Source organism: Microplitis mediator, chromosome 9, assembly GCF_029852145.1.
Source record: "Microplitis mediator isolate UGA2020A chromosome 9, iyMicMedi2.1, whole genome shotgun sequence".
NCBI lineage: Eukaryota > Metazoa > Arthropoda > Insecta > Hymenoptera > Braconidae > Microplitis > Microplitis mediator.
Window position 1 is genome coordinate 8,035,985 of NC_079977.1, and position 19,352 is coordinate 8,055,336.

General features: G+C 31.3%; 1 protein-coding gene across 2 annotated transcripts; it reads right to left on the reverse strand.

The window, feature by feature from the left end:
* Positions 1-634: 634 nt before the first annotated feature.
* LOC130675091 (uncharacterized) lies at positions 635-4,249 on the reverse strand. Of its 2 annotated transcripts, none has more exons than XM_057480581.1 (2): positions 4,096-4,249; positions 635-1,539 (listed from the first exon to the last, which is right to left on the reverse strand). In XM_057480581.1, exon 2 carries the CDS (start codon positions 1,502-1,504, stop codon positions 650-652), a length of 855 nt encoding a protein of 284 aa, XP_057336564.1. In that variant the 5' UTR covers positions 1,505-1,539; positions 4,096-4,249; the 3' UTR covers positions 635-649. The 2 variants fall into 2 exon arrangements, with proteins under 2 accessions (XP_057336564.1, XP_057336565.1); XM_057480582.1 differs by having other exon boundaries at positions 635-1,517; positions 4,096-4,243.
* Positions 4,250-19,352: the final 15,103 nt, after the last annotated feature.

Below are 19,352 nucleotides of genomic sequence, written 5' to 3' on the forward strand. Positions count from 1 at the left end.
TTTTCCTCATTAAGCTGTATATATTATGTTCATGTCACATTCACACGTTATAAAAAGCACATTAACCTAAAGAGGAAACACTAATTAATAAGACTAATACTTTCATTAAGTTGTCCGATACGTATTATAATAAAAAAAAGTTCAATAAAAAATATGTATCGTGGACGTCAGTTAGTCTGTAGTCCAAAAAAAGTCTGTGGCACGGATATTTTGTGAACGGCTTGACAAAATGACTTTATATTTTTTTCGCTGTCTTCAGAATTATGCAAAGAAGGTTCTTTTCGAAAATCACTACTGTAGACCCTCTTGTTTTTTTTTAAATAAATCATTTCTGTTAAAACCGGCACTATTTCATGTAAACAAACACACACTGCAGCCATTTTTTTTTTATTTTATCGGGAATTTTTTTTTTTTTTATCATCAAACTTTGCTGATGTCATAAGGTTCTACTTTACCATCAAATAATTTTTTTTTTTATTACCAACTGTCATAGAATTAACTAAATTTAAAAAAAAACGACGAATTTCTTTCTAGATATTTATTAAAAAATTTTGTAATTAAAAAGAAAATCAATAATTTATATATTTCATTGGAACATGAGCGTTCGAGGTGTGCACTTTTGGATTTTCCAAACTTTTTTAAATTACAATTACATGGAGGGTTTTATTAATTTACATCCGACTCGAGTTCTTGCAATTTCAACGTCACCCTGAAAACATGTGAAAGTAACACCAACATTATCATAAAATACGGCAGATTCATGTTTTTCCGTTCGGCTGTTTTTGATATTTTCCGGAGTCGTGACTGTTTCAATGTAATTTTTTAATTCAGCATACGGCATCATACGCCTACCGTATATAGAAAATTTACCCTGGGTGTCTTCTTGTAAAATGTCTTCGGTGGAATCGTGTAGAGATTGTCCTGAAGAACAGCCATTAGGTCTGATTCCTGTTATCGGAAAAATAACAAATTCTTCACCATCCATAGTTGTGTACTCTTCACGAGTAGTTATAAAGGATACAATTTTTTTTGTACTAGACGAGAATATCGGCGCACCTTTGTATATCGTATCTGCATCTTCTTTTTTTAATACAAGACTCAAAAGTTGACTCCATATTAAACGTCCATTGTACGTGTGATACATGATTCTATCGCTATTGGTATTAGAGTAAACGTGAGTTTTGTATGTTGTCACTTCATCACCGGCAGTTGCGGTTTGCTTTTTTTTAATTGTTAATATTTCAATGGGTTGATTAGGATTAGTACCGAATAACGTTATACTAGATGCTATTGCCGGAAATTGATGTAACTTATTCAAATCTTTTGAAGGTATGAAATCAAGTGGTACCGTTTTGTTGATCGGTAAAATAACAATATCCACAGATTTCCCATCTATGGTTTTCGTATTTATAATTTTATCGTTATGATTATATTCAAAGGTTACGTTGTTATATTGTCCTAAATGGTAGGCTGCTGAATATTGTTGTTGCTGCGATTCTTCCATGACGGTGATAATGCTGATGACGCCAAATATGAAATCTTATTTATAAAAAAAATCATAATAATAAGTTTTACTAGGGTGCTTTGAAAACATTGACTATTTTTTTTCCGCCGACATACCTAACTATTGTTGTACCCATTAAAAAAAAAAAATCCCCTCAAAATTTGAGCCCTTAATATTATTGATTTTAAGTACTTCCTTTTTCATTGTAAATTTTTCCCATTTAAAAAGCATGCACTAATTGAACAACTATCTTGATTTAAGAAAAATTTGAATGAAAAATTCAAGAAATAAGTTCTTGAACCGAAAATTTTTAATCCTTGGATGGAGAAAAAAATTCTTCGTTTGAGAATTTCATTCTTCAATGAATCACTTTTCGTTTTGAAACAAAATACTGATATATTTTGCTTGAGAATTTCTTACTCTTGTGTTAAGATCGGCAAAAATGAAGGTTTGAGACATTACCGACTTGTTTCGAGAACGGCGCGATTTTTAAATCAAGATATTAAATTACTCGTCTGAAAAAAAATAACTTATTTCTATGAGAATATAGTTCAAATTTTTGCACACCTCAATCGCGAATGCGTTGAGTGTGCTTTACTATGTCACTCTTTCGCTCTTAGCCCGTTTACTGACTTTAAATCCTCTCTATACCTTCTTTATAGTACACCAAAGTCGTTAAAAGTATCTACCATTTTAAAAGAAATTTATTGCGGAACATTTTTCAATATAATATTTAGTTGATTCATAATGAGATTAATTTTAAAAATCTGATCGTTACGTCAATTCTGATGTTCGGACTCGTGTAAACACGATAACCTTCAAAAAACACGATTTATCGACTTAATTTTTTTTTTATTATTGATCACAAGAGCCCTTTCGAAAATCACTATCTGAATCCTTTTTGTTTGATTGTAATTAATAAAAAATATAAAAATTTATTGTTCACGAAAAATTTAGCTGCCAAATTTTTTTTATTTATACTGTTGTAATATTTTTTTTCATTTTTTCTCTCCATCAACTACCGGCAGTAACATTATTGTGGCAGTATAATCGAAAAAAAAGAGCAACATCTAAGACAATAATACGGGATATTTAAATAGTATATTGTACAACTAGTGCGATAAGTTGTCGATTGCCCACGAGAGCAAAGTTGAGCGCACGAACGAAATGAGTGCGCTCATTTGCTCGAGTGGGTAATCGGCAACACCGCACGAATTGAACATACTTTTTTTTATTATTAATGCGATATGAGTACTATTTTAGTGCTCGCTGTTTTGTTCCCCAAGTAGCTTTTTGCTGATTCAACTGTTACCGCGACATTTTTGTGGGTTATACGATAATCTGCATACGGCAAGTAAATTTGAGTGCGTGCAAATTTGAATGAAAATTCGTTAAAAAAAAAAAAAAACAATTAATATTATAAAATAATAATAAAAAAATATTAATGATTAAAAATAAAATAAGCGATTGATGTGTGCACTTTTGGATTTTTCAACATTTTTTGAGGATTACATTTATTTACTTTAGATATATTAAAGCAATAATTATTTAAAAAAATTTTTTTTCATTACTTTGAAAACATCTTCCCAACAATACGACATTTTGAATTAAAGATAAGCAATCTTGCTTGAAGAATTTGATAGTGTGGATTGAGACATAGTTTCCAGTGAAGATACGAGGGCTATCCATCGAAGAAATAAAATTTTTAGAGCCAAGAAAATCTTAATTAAGACAAGAGTTTCTTGCAGCAAGATAATTGGCTCGGATCTCTTCAGAAATAAATTTTTGGCTCAATATTTCTTGAGCCAATATAAATTTTCTATCAGTGTGTAAATCAAATAAATTTTTTTTTCAATTGTTATAATTAAGTGGGATTCTAATCTATGGTTTTGAAACATTGAAACCAGTTTTTATTTGTAGAGTATTTGTTGCTTTTTAAGTTTATGAAACGATTTTGCTCTAACTCGATCCATGTGAGTTGTATTAGCTCCGAAAGTCAATTTTTCACTTTTTTCATATATTTTTGTTAATAGTGAAAAAAACGGCTCATCTTACGAAAAACATGGATAGTCCCAATCTTTTAGCAAATTTTATCTTCTACAAAATTGTTCATTACACTTATATTGCTAAAGTACATTGTTTATGAGATACAAGCAGTTGAACATTTTACAGTAAGAAAAATTTGTAAGGTTAATATAGTTTACAGCTGATACAATCTACATGGGTCGAGTTAGAGCAAAATCGTTTTATAGATTTTTAAAAAGCAACAAATCCTCTACAAATAAAAACTGGTTTCAAAATGATAGCTTAAAATCCGGCTAAGTTATAACATAACAATTAAAAAAAAAAAAGTTGTTCGATTTACATGTTTTTTAAATGGGAAAAATTTTAAGTAGAGAAGGAAGTACTTGAAATTAATATTAAGGGCTCAAACTTCAAGAGAATTTTTTTCTCCATGAGTACAAAAACATTCAGTGGTGTCAGTACAAAAAAAAAAATAGTCGATTTTTTTAAAGCATTCTAAAGTTTTACGCAAAAAAGTAATTTGTAAATATATATTAACAATGACACATAGCTTATTTAATGCATACTTTTTAGGTCTTGATTTATCAAATGAAACTTGAAATCCAAACGAATATGTAGAAATAGGACACTTTAAAAAAATCTCACTTAATACTCTAACTGATATTATTTATAATAATCACTTCAACAACTGTGATTATTATATAAAAGGTTCCGTAAGACAATATCCAACGACAAAATAACCGGGACAAAACATTCGTGACAAAATATTCGCGACAAAATAACCGCGACAAATTATTCGAGTGATGAATTTGATGAATTATCATGAAATCGATCAGAACATTACTTAAAATTAACACAAAAATTGAGTGGACCGTTTAGGACATGTGATTTGTGTTAACTGTTAAATTAAACACAAATTTTTCAACTGCGCAATTTAAAATTATCAAATTAACGAAAAATGTTGCTTCGATGGTTTTTTTCTTTAATATCTTTCTACCAGAAACTTCTATTTTTATTATGTATAAAAAACGTGAAAGCTGAGAAAATAAGCTGTATTTCCCTTTTTTTAACTTCCCGCTAGAAAAATTGAATATTTTCAAAAATTCTGGAAGTTATTGGTTTTGGTCTGATTTCCGAAAATCGAATTTCTAACAGGCCTTGACGTTTTGAGGTTCTAGGATACTATTCTCACTAATTTCAAGATGATGTCCGAGTGTATGTATGTATGTATGTACACGGAGAAAAATGCAAGTCAAAATTAAATAATAATTACAATCACAATGAAAAATTTGCTATCTCAAATAAAAATTACAATCCATAAAAAAAATTATGATGATTTGTAGAAAACTAGTTTTTTATTTCAATTATTACTATCTAGATTGTAAAATTTTCACTTATCATATTAATTACAATACAGCTTCGTTAAGTTTTCACTTGGAAAAAATCAATATTTACTTATTCATATGAAAATAGTTCAATATTATAAATAGTAGAAATTGTTTTCAGAATTATTGAAGGGCAAAATGGGACACTGAGGCAAAATGAGCCCCCAAAACTTTTAACATGAAAAGTGTTTGGGGCGAGGGGAGGGGCAAAATGGCACATTGAGGCAAAACGGTCCCCCCAAAATTTTGGATGGAGCTCGGAGAGATCCGTTATAATCGTCAAATATGTGTCTAAAATGTATAGAAAAAAATACGATTAAAACAGACTTGAAATTTCGACTCGGGGACCACGCAGCGCGAGTATGCCCAAAAGGGCGAGGTATCGGCCTCCCGTCAAACGGAAGTGGGCTTAACGGCCCCGTTACATTACTTAATTTATACTACATCCCTGCCAATTTCAACTGCAAATTTTTCCAATTAAAGTTTGAAATATTTATTTAAAATCGATAATTGAAGCAAAAATGAACTTAATTTTTTTTTTTTTTTATTTAATTATTCGACTTTTACTTTACTTATTTTATATTAAAATAGTTAGAGAACAACGAATAAAAAAAATCAAATTAAAAACAATTGCAAAAATTGGGATTAAAGAAAATTGATAAGTAAAAGTAATTAAAATTATAAATAATTAAATATTAAAATAAATTGTGACAATCACACAAAATTTTTAAAATGCATTAATTTATTTTTGATATATACAATATACAAATATGTAATACAAATAAACAAATTAAATTAGCAATGACAATTTTTAAATTACGACTTAAAAACTACGAACTTATTACAAACAACATATGTATTGGAAAATGATTTTTGAAACCACATTAGAATTGATTTTTTTTTTATTTTACAATGAATTTACTTCTTTTATGTGGAACAACTTAAAAAAATATATGGGGCATTCCACGCCAAATCGACCACTTTTGACCCCGACCCCTTTCGATTTGGTTGAAAATTTTTTTTCCTTTTATACCCGATTATAATCATTTTTCAGAAAATTTTCAAATTTTTTTACCCAACCCAAAAAAAGTTATGAGTTTTTCAAAAATAAGGCTTTTATTTTATCAAATAGCTATAACTTCTTCAAGAATTGACTAATCGGGACGTTTTTTTTTTTCAAAATTTTTGTCATTGAATGTACTTTAAAAAAAAAAATACAAAAAAATTTTATGATGATAAACTCTATGAAATTTTCAGTTTTTTTGAAAAAAACCGTGATTTTCTTAAAGTACGTCATGTTTTATTTTTTTTTTTATTTTCTCAAAAAAAACTTCATTTAATGCTGCAATTTTTCCCGCCAATCCTAGAGTGGGCCGACTATTCCTTCTATTTTTTTTTATCAATTGAAAAAAAAATTTTTGCCCAGTTGGGCTTATTTTGCTAAACATCAGTCTGGAAATTTTTGAGGATTTATAGATGACATTCGGCTTTGAAGAATTGAGACGAAAAAATTAATTGATAGTGGTAATCCTCCAAAATAAGCCCAACTGGGCAAAAATTTTTTTTTCAATTGATAAAAAAAAATAGAAGGAATAGTCGGCCCACTCTAGGATTGGCGGGAAAAATTGCAGCATTAAAAGAAGTTTTTTTTGAGAAAATAAAAAAAAAAATAAAACATGACGTACTTTAAGAAAATCACGGTTTTTTTTCAAAAAAACTGAAAATTTCATAGAGTTTATCATCATAAAATTTTTTTGTATTTTTTTTTTTAAAGTACATTCAATGACAAAAATTTTGAAAAAAAAAACGTCCCGATTAGTCAATTCTTGAAGAAGTTATAGCTATTTGATAAAATAAAAGCCTTATTTTTGAAAAACTCATAACTTTTTTTGGGTTGGGTAAAAAAATTTGAAAATTTTCTGAAAAATGATTTTAATCGGGTATAAAAGGAAAAAAAATTTTCAACCAAATCGAAAGGGGTCGGGGTCAAAAGTGGTCGATTTGGCGTGGAATGCCCCATATATAAACAGTTATAAAATTAAAAGAAAGTAAAAATACTACTTAATCGATTTAATTACACACTTATAAGATAAATGATGAACTTAGTGTCATACGTAATATATATATATATATATATATATATATATATATATATATATATATATATATATATATATATATACATATATAAATTACAAATGAATAAACTAAATAAGTCAGTATAATTTTACATTACTATTGATTATACTTATCAACACTACACCCATGAAAATGTTTCATTTTAATGACAGTAATTCAACTCATGATAACTACTGATTTGATACAAATTTAATAATATTAATTAAAAAAATTGCTATAAATATTTCGTTGTAATTGTTTCAAATATTTATTTGTTAGTAATTTAAAAATATCTCTCGTAAAAATACTTGAGAGTTGGATTTCATCGAAAATATCATTAGTTGAACCAATAGCATTGAATAACAATTTTTTTCGTCCTAATCCTTTTTTCAAACGATAACTTATCATTCCACCGTATAGTGGAAAAAGAGATTGAATGTCCAAATCTAAAATAGTACTATCACTAACATAGTTTAAACTTACAGCTAATTTGTGTTCACATCTATTACATAAAACATTATAAAATGTAACATTACTGGTACCAATATATGTTATCTTCATTTTTTCAATTTCGCTCAAACACTGATCGCATAATTCGCCGAATTTTTTCCTATTTACGACTGCTAAGTTTTGTTCATTGACATAAAAGTTTGCCGCACTGAGTTTCGTAATATGTTCAGTAATTGTGGCTTTAATTTTTCGTGAATGAATTAGTTTTGAAGTAAATGCTGTTTTACCATAAAAGTTTTTTAAATTAATATCAACCCCAGCATTAAGAATTTGTCTCATGATATTATCGTTGGCCAGGGTAACTGCGTAATAAAGCGCTGAATTTTTACACAGTGTCACTCTATTTATATCAATCATAATATCATTTAAGATCGTTTCTACTGCTTCCGAGTTCAGGATTTGGAGAGCTAAATGTTGAGGCCTTCCATTTAAAAAACCAGGACCTCTTACACTATTAACATCTGCACCGTATGCCAAAAGAAGCTTTGTAATTGGCAAGTTTCTTTTACTAACGGCAAGCCATAGTGGTGTTCCAAAAATATCGATTCCAAGATTCGGATCAGCATTACCTTTTAAAAGTAGTTCTACCATTTCTTCTTTACTTCGATCAATAGCGATTTGTAATGGTGTTTTGACACCACACAAATTATACTGATTCATGATTGTACTCACATCGTCATCTCTTTTCAATAAAAACTCAGTAATCATTTCATCATTTTTATCAACTGTGAACCAGGAAAGGGTCAAATAAGAGTGCACAAGTAGTCGAGCATTAACGTCTGCTCCATAGTTTATTAGACTTTCAGTTATAGACAGGTACTCCATTACAACAGCAGTATGAAGAGCTGTACCCCATCAGTATTGACTTTTTGAATGTACATCAGCTTTCTTGCGGAGCAGATAATCCACTAATTTTTTGTCATTATTGAAAGTTGCTATATGAAGCAGCGTTAAACCACCCATGACTGGAACCACTGTATTAAAATCTTCGATAACTCCTTGTTCAATCAAGTTGTAAACGTATTCGTAGGTAAAATTTAAACGATTTAATTCCATTGTAATGAACTTGATTTTGTTAATAATTGTCGATTTTTAACCAATGAACTTTTGAGTTAACAAACTTTAGCACTTTTTACTGTTAGAGTCACTGCAGATTAATACAAGAGTAACTATGCGACTGATCGTCTCAAGATCAAAAACGATTTTAAATGATGATGTCTATGGTACTTTCTATAGTACTCCCACTCTTTAATATTTATCACAATAATTTGGAGAGGAAGGAACAAACTGGAATACTTAAGGAAATACTAAGTTCTTGGGGAATCAAATAACGAAATGGGGGGATAGGCTCCTTAAGTGGTTCTCACTTGTTATGCTCCAAAAATAAAAATTTTAATTTGGGGACAAATGAGCCCTCTAAGAAATCTACTGAAATTCAGTTGTTATTTTATTCCATCTGAAAAGCTAATTAATCAATTTTTTCAAATATTGAGTTTTCGTCCTTAATTATTTTAATGTTTTATATACAAATACATATATGGCACGCGGTATTACTTTTTACATGTCTAAAATTATTTATCCCAATAATAACTTCATCTAAAAAATTTCTTTTAAATCAAAATGTTGGTCAAAAAAACAACAATTATTTAATCAAAATATATTAAAAATGAAAATTGTTGAAAGTTTAATTACTATAGCAAACATGCTTACTTATATATTTCTATATTTATCTGAGTTTAATATGTTACTTATAAATACCAATAGGGATTATTGTATTACTGTCTACTTGTAAGCAGTCAGTCTTTCTTGAACCATCAAGTTGTTACTACGTATAATATTTTCTTCTTATTAATAAATTGTATTTGAAACTACTTGCCAATTATTTACACGTTTATTTATAACATTATTCCTATAAATAATCAACAGGTTATGGGCCCAGTGTGCATACCTACATTTTTATAGCAAATAGTGTTTTACGTTGTACATTTTTGGCGGTCACGCGTTGTTAACGAGTGTTCTTTTTCGTAATTAAAAATGGCGTCAAATACGGGGTCGTCAGCTTCGCGAATTGAATTGTTGTCGAAAGAAAATTACGACACATGGACAATCCAAATCGAAGCATGGCTGAGGAGAAATGGTTTATGGAAATACGTTGACGGAACATCAGTAAAGCCGGCACGTGGTTCATCAGCAGCACCAACGGAAGCACTCACAAATTGGATTGAAAAAGATGATCAGGCGAGGACAGAACTCATTCTGTCGATTCAACCACGTTTGTTGGAGGACATTAAACATTGCACGACGTCGAACGAGATTTGGATTAAGTTGCAATCGATATATGCGTCAACTGGACCTGCAAAAAAGGCGGCATTGCTGAAGCAACTTATTCAGCGAAAAATGTGCGAAGGTAGTGATGTCAGAGATCACATGGATGGCTTCTTCGAGACTACGGACAAGCTCGTAAGCATGGGAGAGGTGATAAGCGACAATCTACAGACTGTCATATTATTGAATAGTCTCCCTCCATCGTATCAAGCTTTTCGTACAGCAATAGAGACGCGGGACACACTACCGTCTCCGGAAGAGCTGAAAGTAAAAATTCTTGAATACAATGAGTCCACGCGGGAGGAAAGTGGAAATGACGTCGTTGCAATGGCGTTTCGCCCAAAGAAAAGCCACGTACAATCGAGCGGGAAACGTGAGTTCAGGTGTTACAAATGTGGGGGAAAGGGACATAAGGCTAATGCTTGTCCTAGCAAGAAAGTAAATAGATCCAATGACTTGGCAAATAATGTTGATGCGGCCTTCACAGTGAGTCATACTGTTATGAATTCTGATTGTGTGTATAAAGTAGCAACCAAAGCTGCCAATAAGCCATGGGTTTTAGACAGTGGGTGTACGTCACACTTATGTGGAAGTAATGTGTTGTTCAACACGATAAATAAAGCGCCAAACGTTAGGTTGAACCTTGCAAGTGATGCGACAACTGAAGTTGAAGGTAAAGGTGAAGTGTGTATATCAGTAAGTAGTGACAAGGGTAAAAAGCTGATAGAATTTCGCGATACTTTGTATGTGCCTAACTTAAGATCTAATTTAATATCAGTTGCAAAAATTACCGATAAAAATTTTGAAGTCATTTTCAAAAAGGACAGTGCGATTGTGCGTAGTTCTCAAGGAGATGTAATGATGATTGCCGATCGCAAAGATGACCTATATTATGTACGCGAAAGTGTCGAGTGTGCGGAAACTGCAATTAGCAAACTCGACGATCAGTTATTATTGTGGCATGAGAGACTTGGACATTTGAACGGTAAAGATCTTGTGAAATTAGTAAGTGACGGGTTTTTACCAAAAATAAATGTAAGTAACGTGGATCGGTTATCTAGTTGTGAGGTGTGCCTAAAGGGAAAAATGACTGCTTTGCCTTTTCGCAGTAAACATGAAAAGTGCAAAGAGGTACTTGAAATAGTACATTCGGACGTTGTTGGTCCATTTAGAACCGAATCCACCGGTGGAGCAAAATACTTCGTTACTTTCGTTGATGACTGTACGCGGTGGTGCGAAGTGTATTTTATCAAGCGCAAGTGTGGTGTTTTTGAAGCATTCAGACTATATCAACAATTAGTTGAGAGACAGACAAGCAAAAAGATTAAGTGTTTACAATCGGATAATGGTCGCGAGTACTGTAATACAGAGTTTGATAAATATTTGGCCGACCAGGGTATTACGCGGCGATTGAGTGTACCTTATACTCCCCAACAGAACGGAGTAAGTGAACGAATGAATCGTACACTGTTGGATATGGGTCGGTGTTTATTGCTGTCGTCTGGAATGAGCGGGATGTTTTGGTCTGAGGCTATAGCCACAGCGTGTCATATTAGGAATCGTTGTCCTACAGCCAGTTTAGACTTTGCAATTCCGTATGAAGTGTGGACGGGTAAACGAAATAATATAAATTACTTCAAAAAGTTTGGATCAAAAGTAGCTGTGTTAAATAAAGAGCCAAATAAAGATAAATTGGCTCCGAGGTCCACAAGTGGCATTTTTGTAGGATATCCGAGAGAACGAAAAGGTTTTCGCGTGTGGATTCCAGGTGCACGGAAGTTAATTGAAGCGCGAGATGTGAAGTTCAATGAGGATACATGTAATGGCCCTTGGGATACACAGATTTTTGACGAGTGGATAATGCCAAACGATGATCACAAGAAGACAGTCGAATTATCGCCACGACCTGTCCAAAAATCCCCTGAATCGTCACAGACGCCCAAGGATGAAAGCATTTCTCCTGAAAAACAGACTGTTAAACGTGGGCGTGGCAGACCCCGTCTGCTTCGAACAAATTGTCGAGGGCGACCGAGGAAGTTGTTTCAGTCACAAGCCACGTCAGAAGATACACCACCAAGTGGTGACCCCGATTCAAATGATCAAGTTGGCAATGAAGATGAACTCAATGACGACGTTTTTGTCAATGTTGCAGAGGTTAGTGTAAAAGAAGCGCTCAAGAGTGATGTATCGGATGAATGGCTGGAGGCTATTGAAAGTGAGGTTATATCACTGATAAAGAATGACACTTGGGATATTATTAAAAGGAGCGATGAAGAAAATGTTGTTGGGTGTCGTTTAGTTTTGACAAATAAATATGACACTAATGGTGAAATCGTGAAACGCAAGGCCCGATTAGTGGCGAAAGGATATAGTCAAAGGTACGGCGTTGACTATCACCAGACATTTGCACCTGTCGCGAGGCTAGAGACTTTGAGATTAATGCTAGCACTCGCAGCGCAACTCAAGCTACAAATTTGGCAGTTCGACGTAGTGACCGCATACCTCAATGGGTCATTGGAAGAAGAAGTGATCATGAAGGTACCGGATATGCTGATCGAGATGTTGCAGAAAATCATCGCCAGTGATAAGTGTGATATAAAAGTGTGTGCGCGTGCTAAAGAAATGTTACACCAACTAAAGAGTGGTGGAAATGCGTGTAAGCTGAAAAAGGCACTATATGGCCTAAAACAGGCTGGCAGACAGTGGTACGCGACATTAAGTGAGAAATTACGACAATTTGGCTTTAAAATAGCAAAAAATGAACCTTGTTTATTCTTTCGAAAAATTAAAAATTGTATAACTTTAGTATTAGTGTATGTAGATGATATTCTTGTCGCGTCAAATGATATGAAAGAGGTAGATAAGCTAAAGCGAGATTTAACGGAATCTTTTGAGTTAAAAGACTTAGGTCTTGCAAAATATTGTCTAGGTTTAGAAATAGTTCAGTATGAAGAGCAAATAGAGCTCTCTCAATCCGGATATATTGCTGCACTGCTTAAACAATACGGTATGAATGACTGTAATCCGGTTGCAACACCTTCTGAATTAAATGTACATTTTAAAAATGTAAGTGAGGATGAGTCACATGAAGAGTATCCATACCGCGAATTAATTGGTGCCCTTATGTATATATCTGTAGCGACTCGACCTGATATTTCGAATACTGTCTCTAGGTTAGCTCAATTCGTTGAAAAGCCGCGTAAATGCCATTGGTTGGCTGCAAAACGTGTGTTGAGATATTTGGCTGGGACTATGAGTGTTGGACTTGTTTATAGTAAAGTTGATAAGGCTTTAATTGGTTATTCAGACTCCGATTGGGGTGGGTGTACGATTGACCGAAAATCTTACTCAGGCTATGTATTTTTGTTCAGCGGCGCGGCTATATCGTGGAGATCACAAAAACAACGTACTGTTGCCCTGTCGTCAACCGAGGCCGAGTATGTGAGTCTAGCAGAGGCTACGAAGGAAGCTTTGTATTTGCAAAGCCTGTTTCGCGAATTAGAGCTGAGTGATTGGGCAAAAATGAATATTTTTGTAGATAACTATGGCGCACAATGTTTAGCTGTTGATTCCATGTTTCATGCGCGAACGAAACATATTGATATAAAATACCATTTTATACGCGAAGCAATTACGAATAAGTTGATAAATGTATGCCATGTATCGACGAGTGAAATGATTGCTGATGTATTAACAAAGCCATTACCTCGAGTTATGCACGAAAAATGTATGGATGGTTTTGGATTTGGTTACTAATTACAAAATTAATTAATATTTTAGAGTATGCAGTTTGAGAGGGTGTGTTGAAAGTTTAATTACTATAGCAAACATGCTTACTTATATATTTCTATATTTATCTGAGTTTAATATGTTACTTATAAATACCAATAGGGATTATTGTATTACTGTCTACTTGTAAGCAGTCAGTCTTTCTTGAACCATCAAGTTGTTACTACGTATAATATTTTCTTCTTATTAATAAATTGTATTTGAAACTACTTGCCAATTATTTACACGTTTATTTATAACATTATTCCTATAAATAATCAACAAAAATAAATAAAATTATATGGTACTCAAAAACTGAAATTTATTGTCTATAGGATCAAAATTTCCTGGATATTAAGTAATTTATTAATCTAAATTTTAAAATCTAATCAAATAAATTTACAATCATCATATTTATTTATATCATATATATAAGAAGAAAGAACATTAATTTATTTTAACCCTTTAGAGTCAGAGGATCTCGAAACGTCTCCGTATGAGACTAGAGGGGAGAGCGCGAATCGTAGAGTCCCGTGAGCATGTATGAGTGACATGTGAGAGTAGTAGTGTGCCTGTGAGTATAGTTCATCGGCTGAAGAGGAGGTCCCGTAAACATTTTTTTGGCACCGGGTAAATCCAACTGTTTCTTAGATATTTTGGGCCAAGGATCACGAAAATCGGGTCCATTTTATTCAAAAGTGGTGCAAACAATTGTTTATAACAATTTAATTGTTTAAATCAAAATAACTCCCGAACCACTGGTTTGTTGGGGCAGTGTACAGAAAAAAAAAATGTTCAGAATAAAAAAATACACAAAAAAGGTATCATATGTTTTTTTTGCATCTCGAATATTTCGCGAGATATAATAAAAAAACGAGCTGGCGCTCGGACCTCTCCCTCTCGCACTAGCGACTGCCTATGCACGAGCTCTCTCTCCGCCAAATCGCGTCAGATGCTTGATAGGCCGGAATTTTTTTAAATTTTTTACATTAAAAATCATAGAAAAAAAAAAAAAAATCGATAAAATGTCAATACCACCAATCGACAGCATTTTTTCTGAAACAAATTTCTGTCGTATCGTCAAAAGACGTTTTTTTTTTTGTTCACTAATGTTATAAACAAATGGATTTTTTCAAAGTCCAGATTGGGTTCAAAAAATCGATATCACCATTCGACTGCGTTTTTTTTTAAACAAATTTCTGTTGTACCGTCAAAAAACGTTTTTTTTTGTTAACTAATAGTACAAACAAATGGATTTTGGCAAAGTCCAGATTGGGTTCAAAAAATCGATAAATTGTCGATGCTACCAATCGACTGCGTTTTTTCTGAAACGGATTTCTGTCGAATCGTCAAAAACGAAGTCGATTGGTGATATCGATTTTTTAAACCCAATCTGGACTTTGAAAAAATCCATTTGTTTATAACATTTATAACGTTTATATTATAACATTAGTGAACAGAAAAAAAAAAACGTCTTTTGACGATACGACAGAAATTTGTTTCAGAAAAAATGCTGTCGATTGGTAGTATTGACATTTTATCGATTTTTTTTTTTCTATGATTTTTAATGTAAAGAATTAAAAAAAATTCTGGCCTATCAAGCATTTGACGCGATTTGGCGGAGAGAGAGCTCGCGCATAGGCAGTCGCTAGTGCGAGAGGGAGAGGTCCGAGCGCCAGCTCGTTTTTTTATTATATGTCGCGAAATATTCGAGATGCAAAAAAAACATATGACCCTTTTTTGTGTATTTTTTTATTCTGAACATTTTTTTTTTTCTGTAGACTGACCCAACAAACCAGCGGTTCGGGAGTTATTTTGATTTAAACAATGAAATTGTTATAAACAATTGTTTGCACCACTTTTGAACAAAATGGACCCGATTTTCGTTATTCTTGGCCCAAAATACATAAGATATAGTTGGATTTACCCGGTGCCAAGAAAATGTTTACGGGACCTCCTCTTCAGCCGATGGACTATTAAAATTTCCTACAAAATTGTTGCTTACTTTTTTTATCTATCATCAATAATTTGGGCGCTAGATGGGATTTAGTGTTATTTTGACGAAATTTTGATCTAAGAAGCGATTTGTGTAGAAATCTAATCGAGTTACGGACTCGACTGAAAGGACTTTTTTTGTAGCAAATTTAGTCTTCTACAAAAGCCCATATGTCAAAATGCAAAAAAAAATTTTTAATACGGTGAGCGGAAGGAAAAAGTTATAAAAAATTATTTTTCAATGTTATTTAAATGGAAAAAATAAAAAATGGATTAGCAACGGGTTAAAATCGGAATTAAGAGCTGCCATGCGGCTCAAAATTTTTGTTTTTCCACCGACTACAAGATTTTCAGGTGTGACTTGATAAAAAAAAAATGTTACTCTAAAATGAAGCACCCTAATATATATATATATTAGGGTGCGTCATATCGTTACGACAATTTTTTTTTTAAGTGCATGTGGAAAAAATCATAGTTCAACATGAAAAAAAATAATTTCGCGCAAGAAAAAAAATTCTATGCCGATTACAGATCTAGCTCATTGAAAAAATCGATTTTCCCATTTAAATAACACGGTAAAAATTTATTTATTAGCTTTAAGTATTGTTAACTCATTAAACAAATCAATCGATCGAATAGACTAATACATATTTTTCTAGGAAATTGAACGCTCTACAAAAAAGGTCTCTTATCATTTTTCGATAAATCCATCTGTTCAAATGTTATTGAAGCTGAAAGTAAAGTTGGAGATCTTTTCACTTTACCGGCGAAACTATCAGACTTATCACAAAAATGTTATAAGATTGTTTTTGTTGACAATTTTATTCTCTAAAAATTATCATCAGTAAAGTTTTTTCAAATTCTGCATCGTTTTCTAGTTATTTCCATTTTAATTTCAAGCTCTTAAATAAGTGGTCCTGATCAATTTCAAGAGCTCGACAATATGTTCTTTGAAAAAGCCTGTATGTGCTTAGCAGTACCTTCAACTACAGCTCTCGTGGAAGCCTTGAAAGTCTAATTTCCTACGAAATTAGTGGTTTTTAGTAGATTTCATAAAAATCTAACTATTGTATTTGTCCTCATGATGGAATTTTCGAAAAATTTTGCTACCCCTAAACTCAGCTCGGCGAGCTGAGTCAGGAAATACATTCACTTCAAAAGTTTATATATGTATTTATATATATATATATATATATACATATATATATATATATATATACAATATAACGCGCCGTTCTCCAACGATAGCGTCCGCAATTCTACACCGATCTTAATGAAACTGAGTAAACTTATTCTATGGACGATTACCTTGGATGAGTTCGAAGATGAGCTGATTCGGCCAATAAGTTTAGAAGTTATGGTCAATTGAAATTTTGTAAAATTTTCAAAAAAAATTTGTTTGCCGCTTTAACTGGATGTAACTTCTAAACGGAAAGAGATAGCTTATTTTCGTTTGTTCTATGTAAAAGTTCGTTCGATTGCCTACAATTTTGACTATACAGCTCATTGATTGGACCATTTTTTATAATAGATAAATGGTTTTGAACATTTACAAAATATTATAAAAGCTAATTTTATGCAGGTTTTCACTTTGATTATAGCCACAATTTCGAACCGATCACCTTAAAACTTAGTATACGTATTTTGTGCGTGACTACCATGTTCGAGTTTGAAAATGAGCTCAATCGGTCGATTTGTTTAGAAGTTATAGCATTTCAAAATTTTCAAAATGTCAAAAATTCATATTATTACTTATTCTTCCTTCAATATCTTTTGAATGTGATAACTTATCGACTTTATATTAAATTCATCTGAAAGCTCTTCAAATAAGCTTTAATTTTCATGCCTATACATATGCCTGGATTACTGAAATTACTTATTTTACCATTCATTTAATGAAATTTTGCTATTGCATTAGTTCTCCTACTTCTTAGTAAATTCATGGAGCTACTTAAATTCATATTATCGCAGTGTGACACTTATAAAATCCAAACATCTCAATTCAATGGGTATATACAATTTTGTTTTACCGACAGTGTATAAATGATATGATATATCAATAACAAGATTAACATTAGTTATGATGATAATATTTTCCATATCTACTCGTCGTTTGATATTGTAATAGGCTTTTTATTTCAAATATTAGTACTAATTTCAAGCATGACACTGTGATATATCACAATCAAATTTTAATCTTAGAATATTTTATTAGTAGATTTTATTGAAAGCAAATTATCGCCTTTGTCCTTATGCTAGAATTTTCGAGCATTAAAACCATAATCTATCATAATTTTTCGAATAGGGTCCGGAATACCATTGGTCCGATAGTTTGAATATATGCATAGGTATCTTTAAATAACGTCAAATCAAAACATATAGTGCATTATCATCAAAAATTCTTCTGAAGCTCATTTAGTTAGCTTCAATTTTTGGCATTATACTTATAATTTTTTGATTTTTTTGTTTTATCATCTCGAGAATTTTCAAGAAAATGTCAAAAAAAATTTTATTTCATTATCAACTTTTATTTGAACAGTGAAAAAAATTAATTAATGAAAAATCTACTTCCATTTCGGCTGCCGAATGGCCTTTTTTGTTTTTTTTGTTGTTAACTTGTAAACGGTTGACTTTTGGGAAAAAAAGTACATGACATTTTTTGTAGGAAATTCAGTCTCCTACAAAAAAAGTTCTCATAAGTCAAATCTATTAAATCAATATTTAAAAAGATATATGAACTTTAACTAAGTAAAATTCAAAATTTTAGATAAATGTCAATGTTCAATGCTATACAATATATTCAGTTAGTAACTTATGGTAAGTATCAATTAATGTATATTTACATAAAATATAAAATGCCCGTAATTATTCATCGAAATTGTTCTTAAGTACCAACCTTATTTGCGATTCTTTTCAAAAATTGAATGATTAAAACACAGGTTTAAAGAATCTCAGTCGAATTTTCAATTTTTTTGGGACCTAACAGATGGATTACGTTCGAAAAAACATCGTTTATGTCATAGTTTTTAATTATAAAACCGTTAATCTTGACATTTAGCTAAAATTTTGAATTTTATTTAGTTAAAGTTCATATATCTTTATAAATATTGATTTAATAGATTTGACTTATGAGAACTTTTTTTGTATTTATGATTTATAAATACGAAATTTTTTTGATTTTCATAATTTATTTTTAAGTTTACTATTAATAATTATTGAACAAAAATTCAGTTTTTATAAATATTTATAATGAATCATTATAATAACATAAATCGTTCGTATATTTATATTATTATGGTTAGAAAACAAATTCATTAATTATTAAGCTATTGTATGTGTAGCAATATCAATTAAACAATTTTTTTTTGTCTAAATACATTCATCCAAATAATTAATGTAAATTCTTTTTAATTGTTTCGCGAAAAAAAAAAAAAAAAAATTGGATAGAGCCACTATTAAAAAAAAAAAAAAAAAAAAGTCGTTTTATTGAACCTGAAATTTTATAAAAATGAATCGACTGATCATTTAAAAGATTAAGACAACAGAAATAAAAGCTAATAAACAAAAAATGTTATTGAAATGAATCTAAAGATGTTTTTTTCTATGGATACATATTAATTACTCAGAATCGATTAACTTTAATTTTAAACTAGTTAAGAATTTCAATTTATAAAAAAGACTAAATAGAAGAATTTGAAGTCATTTTATGTTTTTAGTTGATA

Bases quoted from the DNA above. Each gene is read 5' to 3' on its own strand.
- LOC130675091 (XM_057480581.1), bottom strand. From the start codon at position 1,504: ATGGAAGAATCGCAGCAACAACAATATTCAGCAGCCTACCATTTAGGA.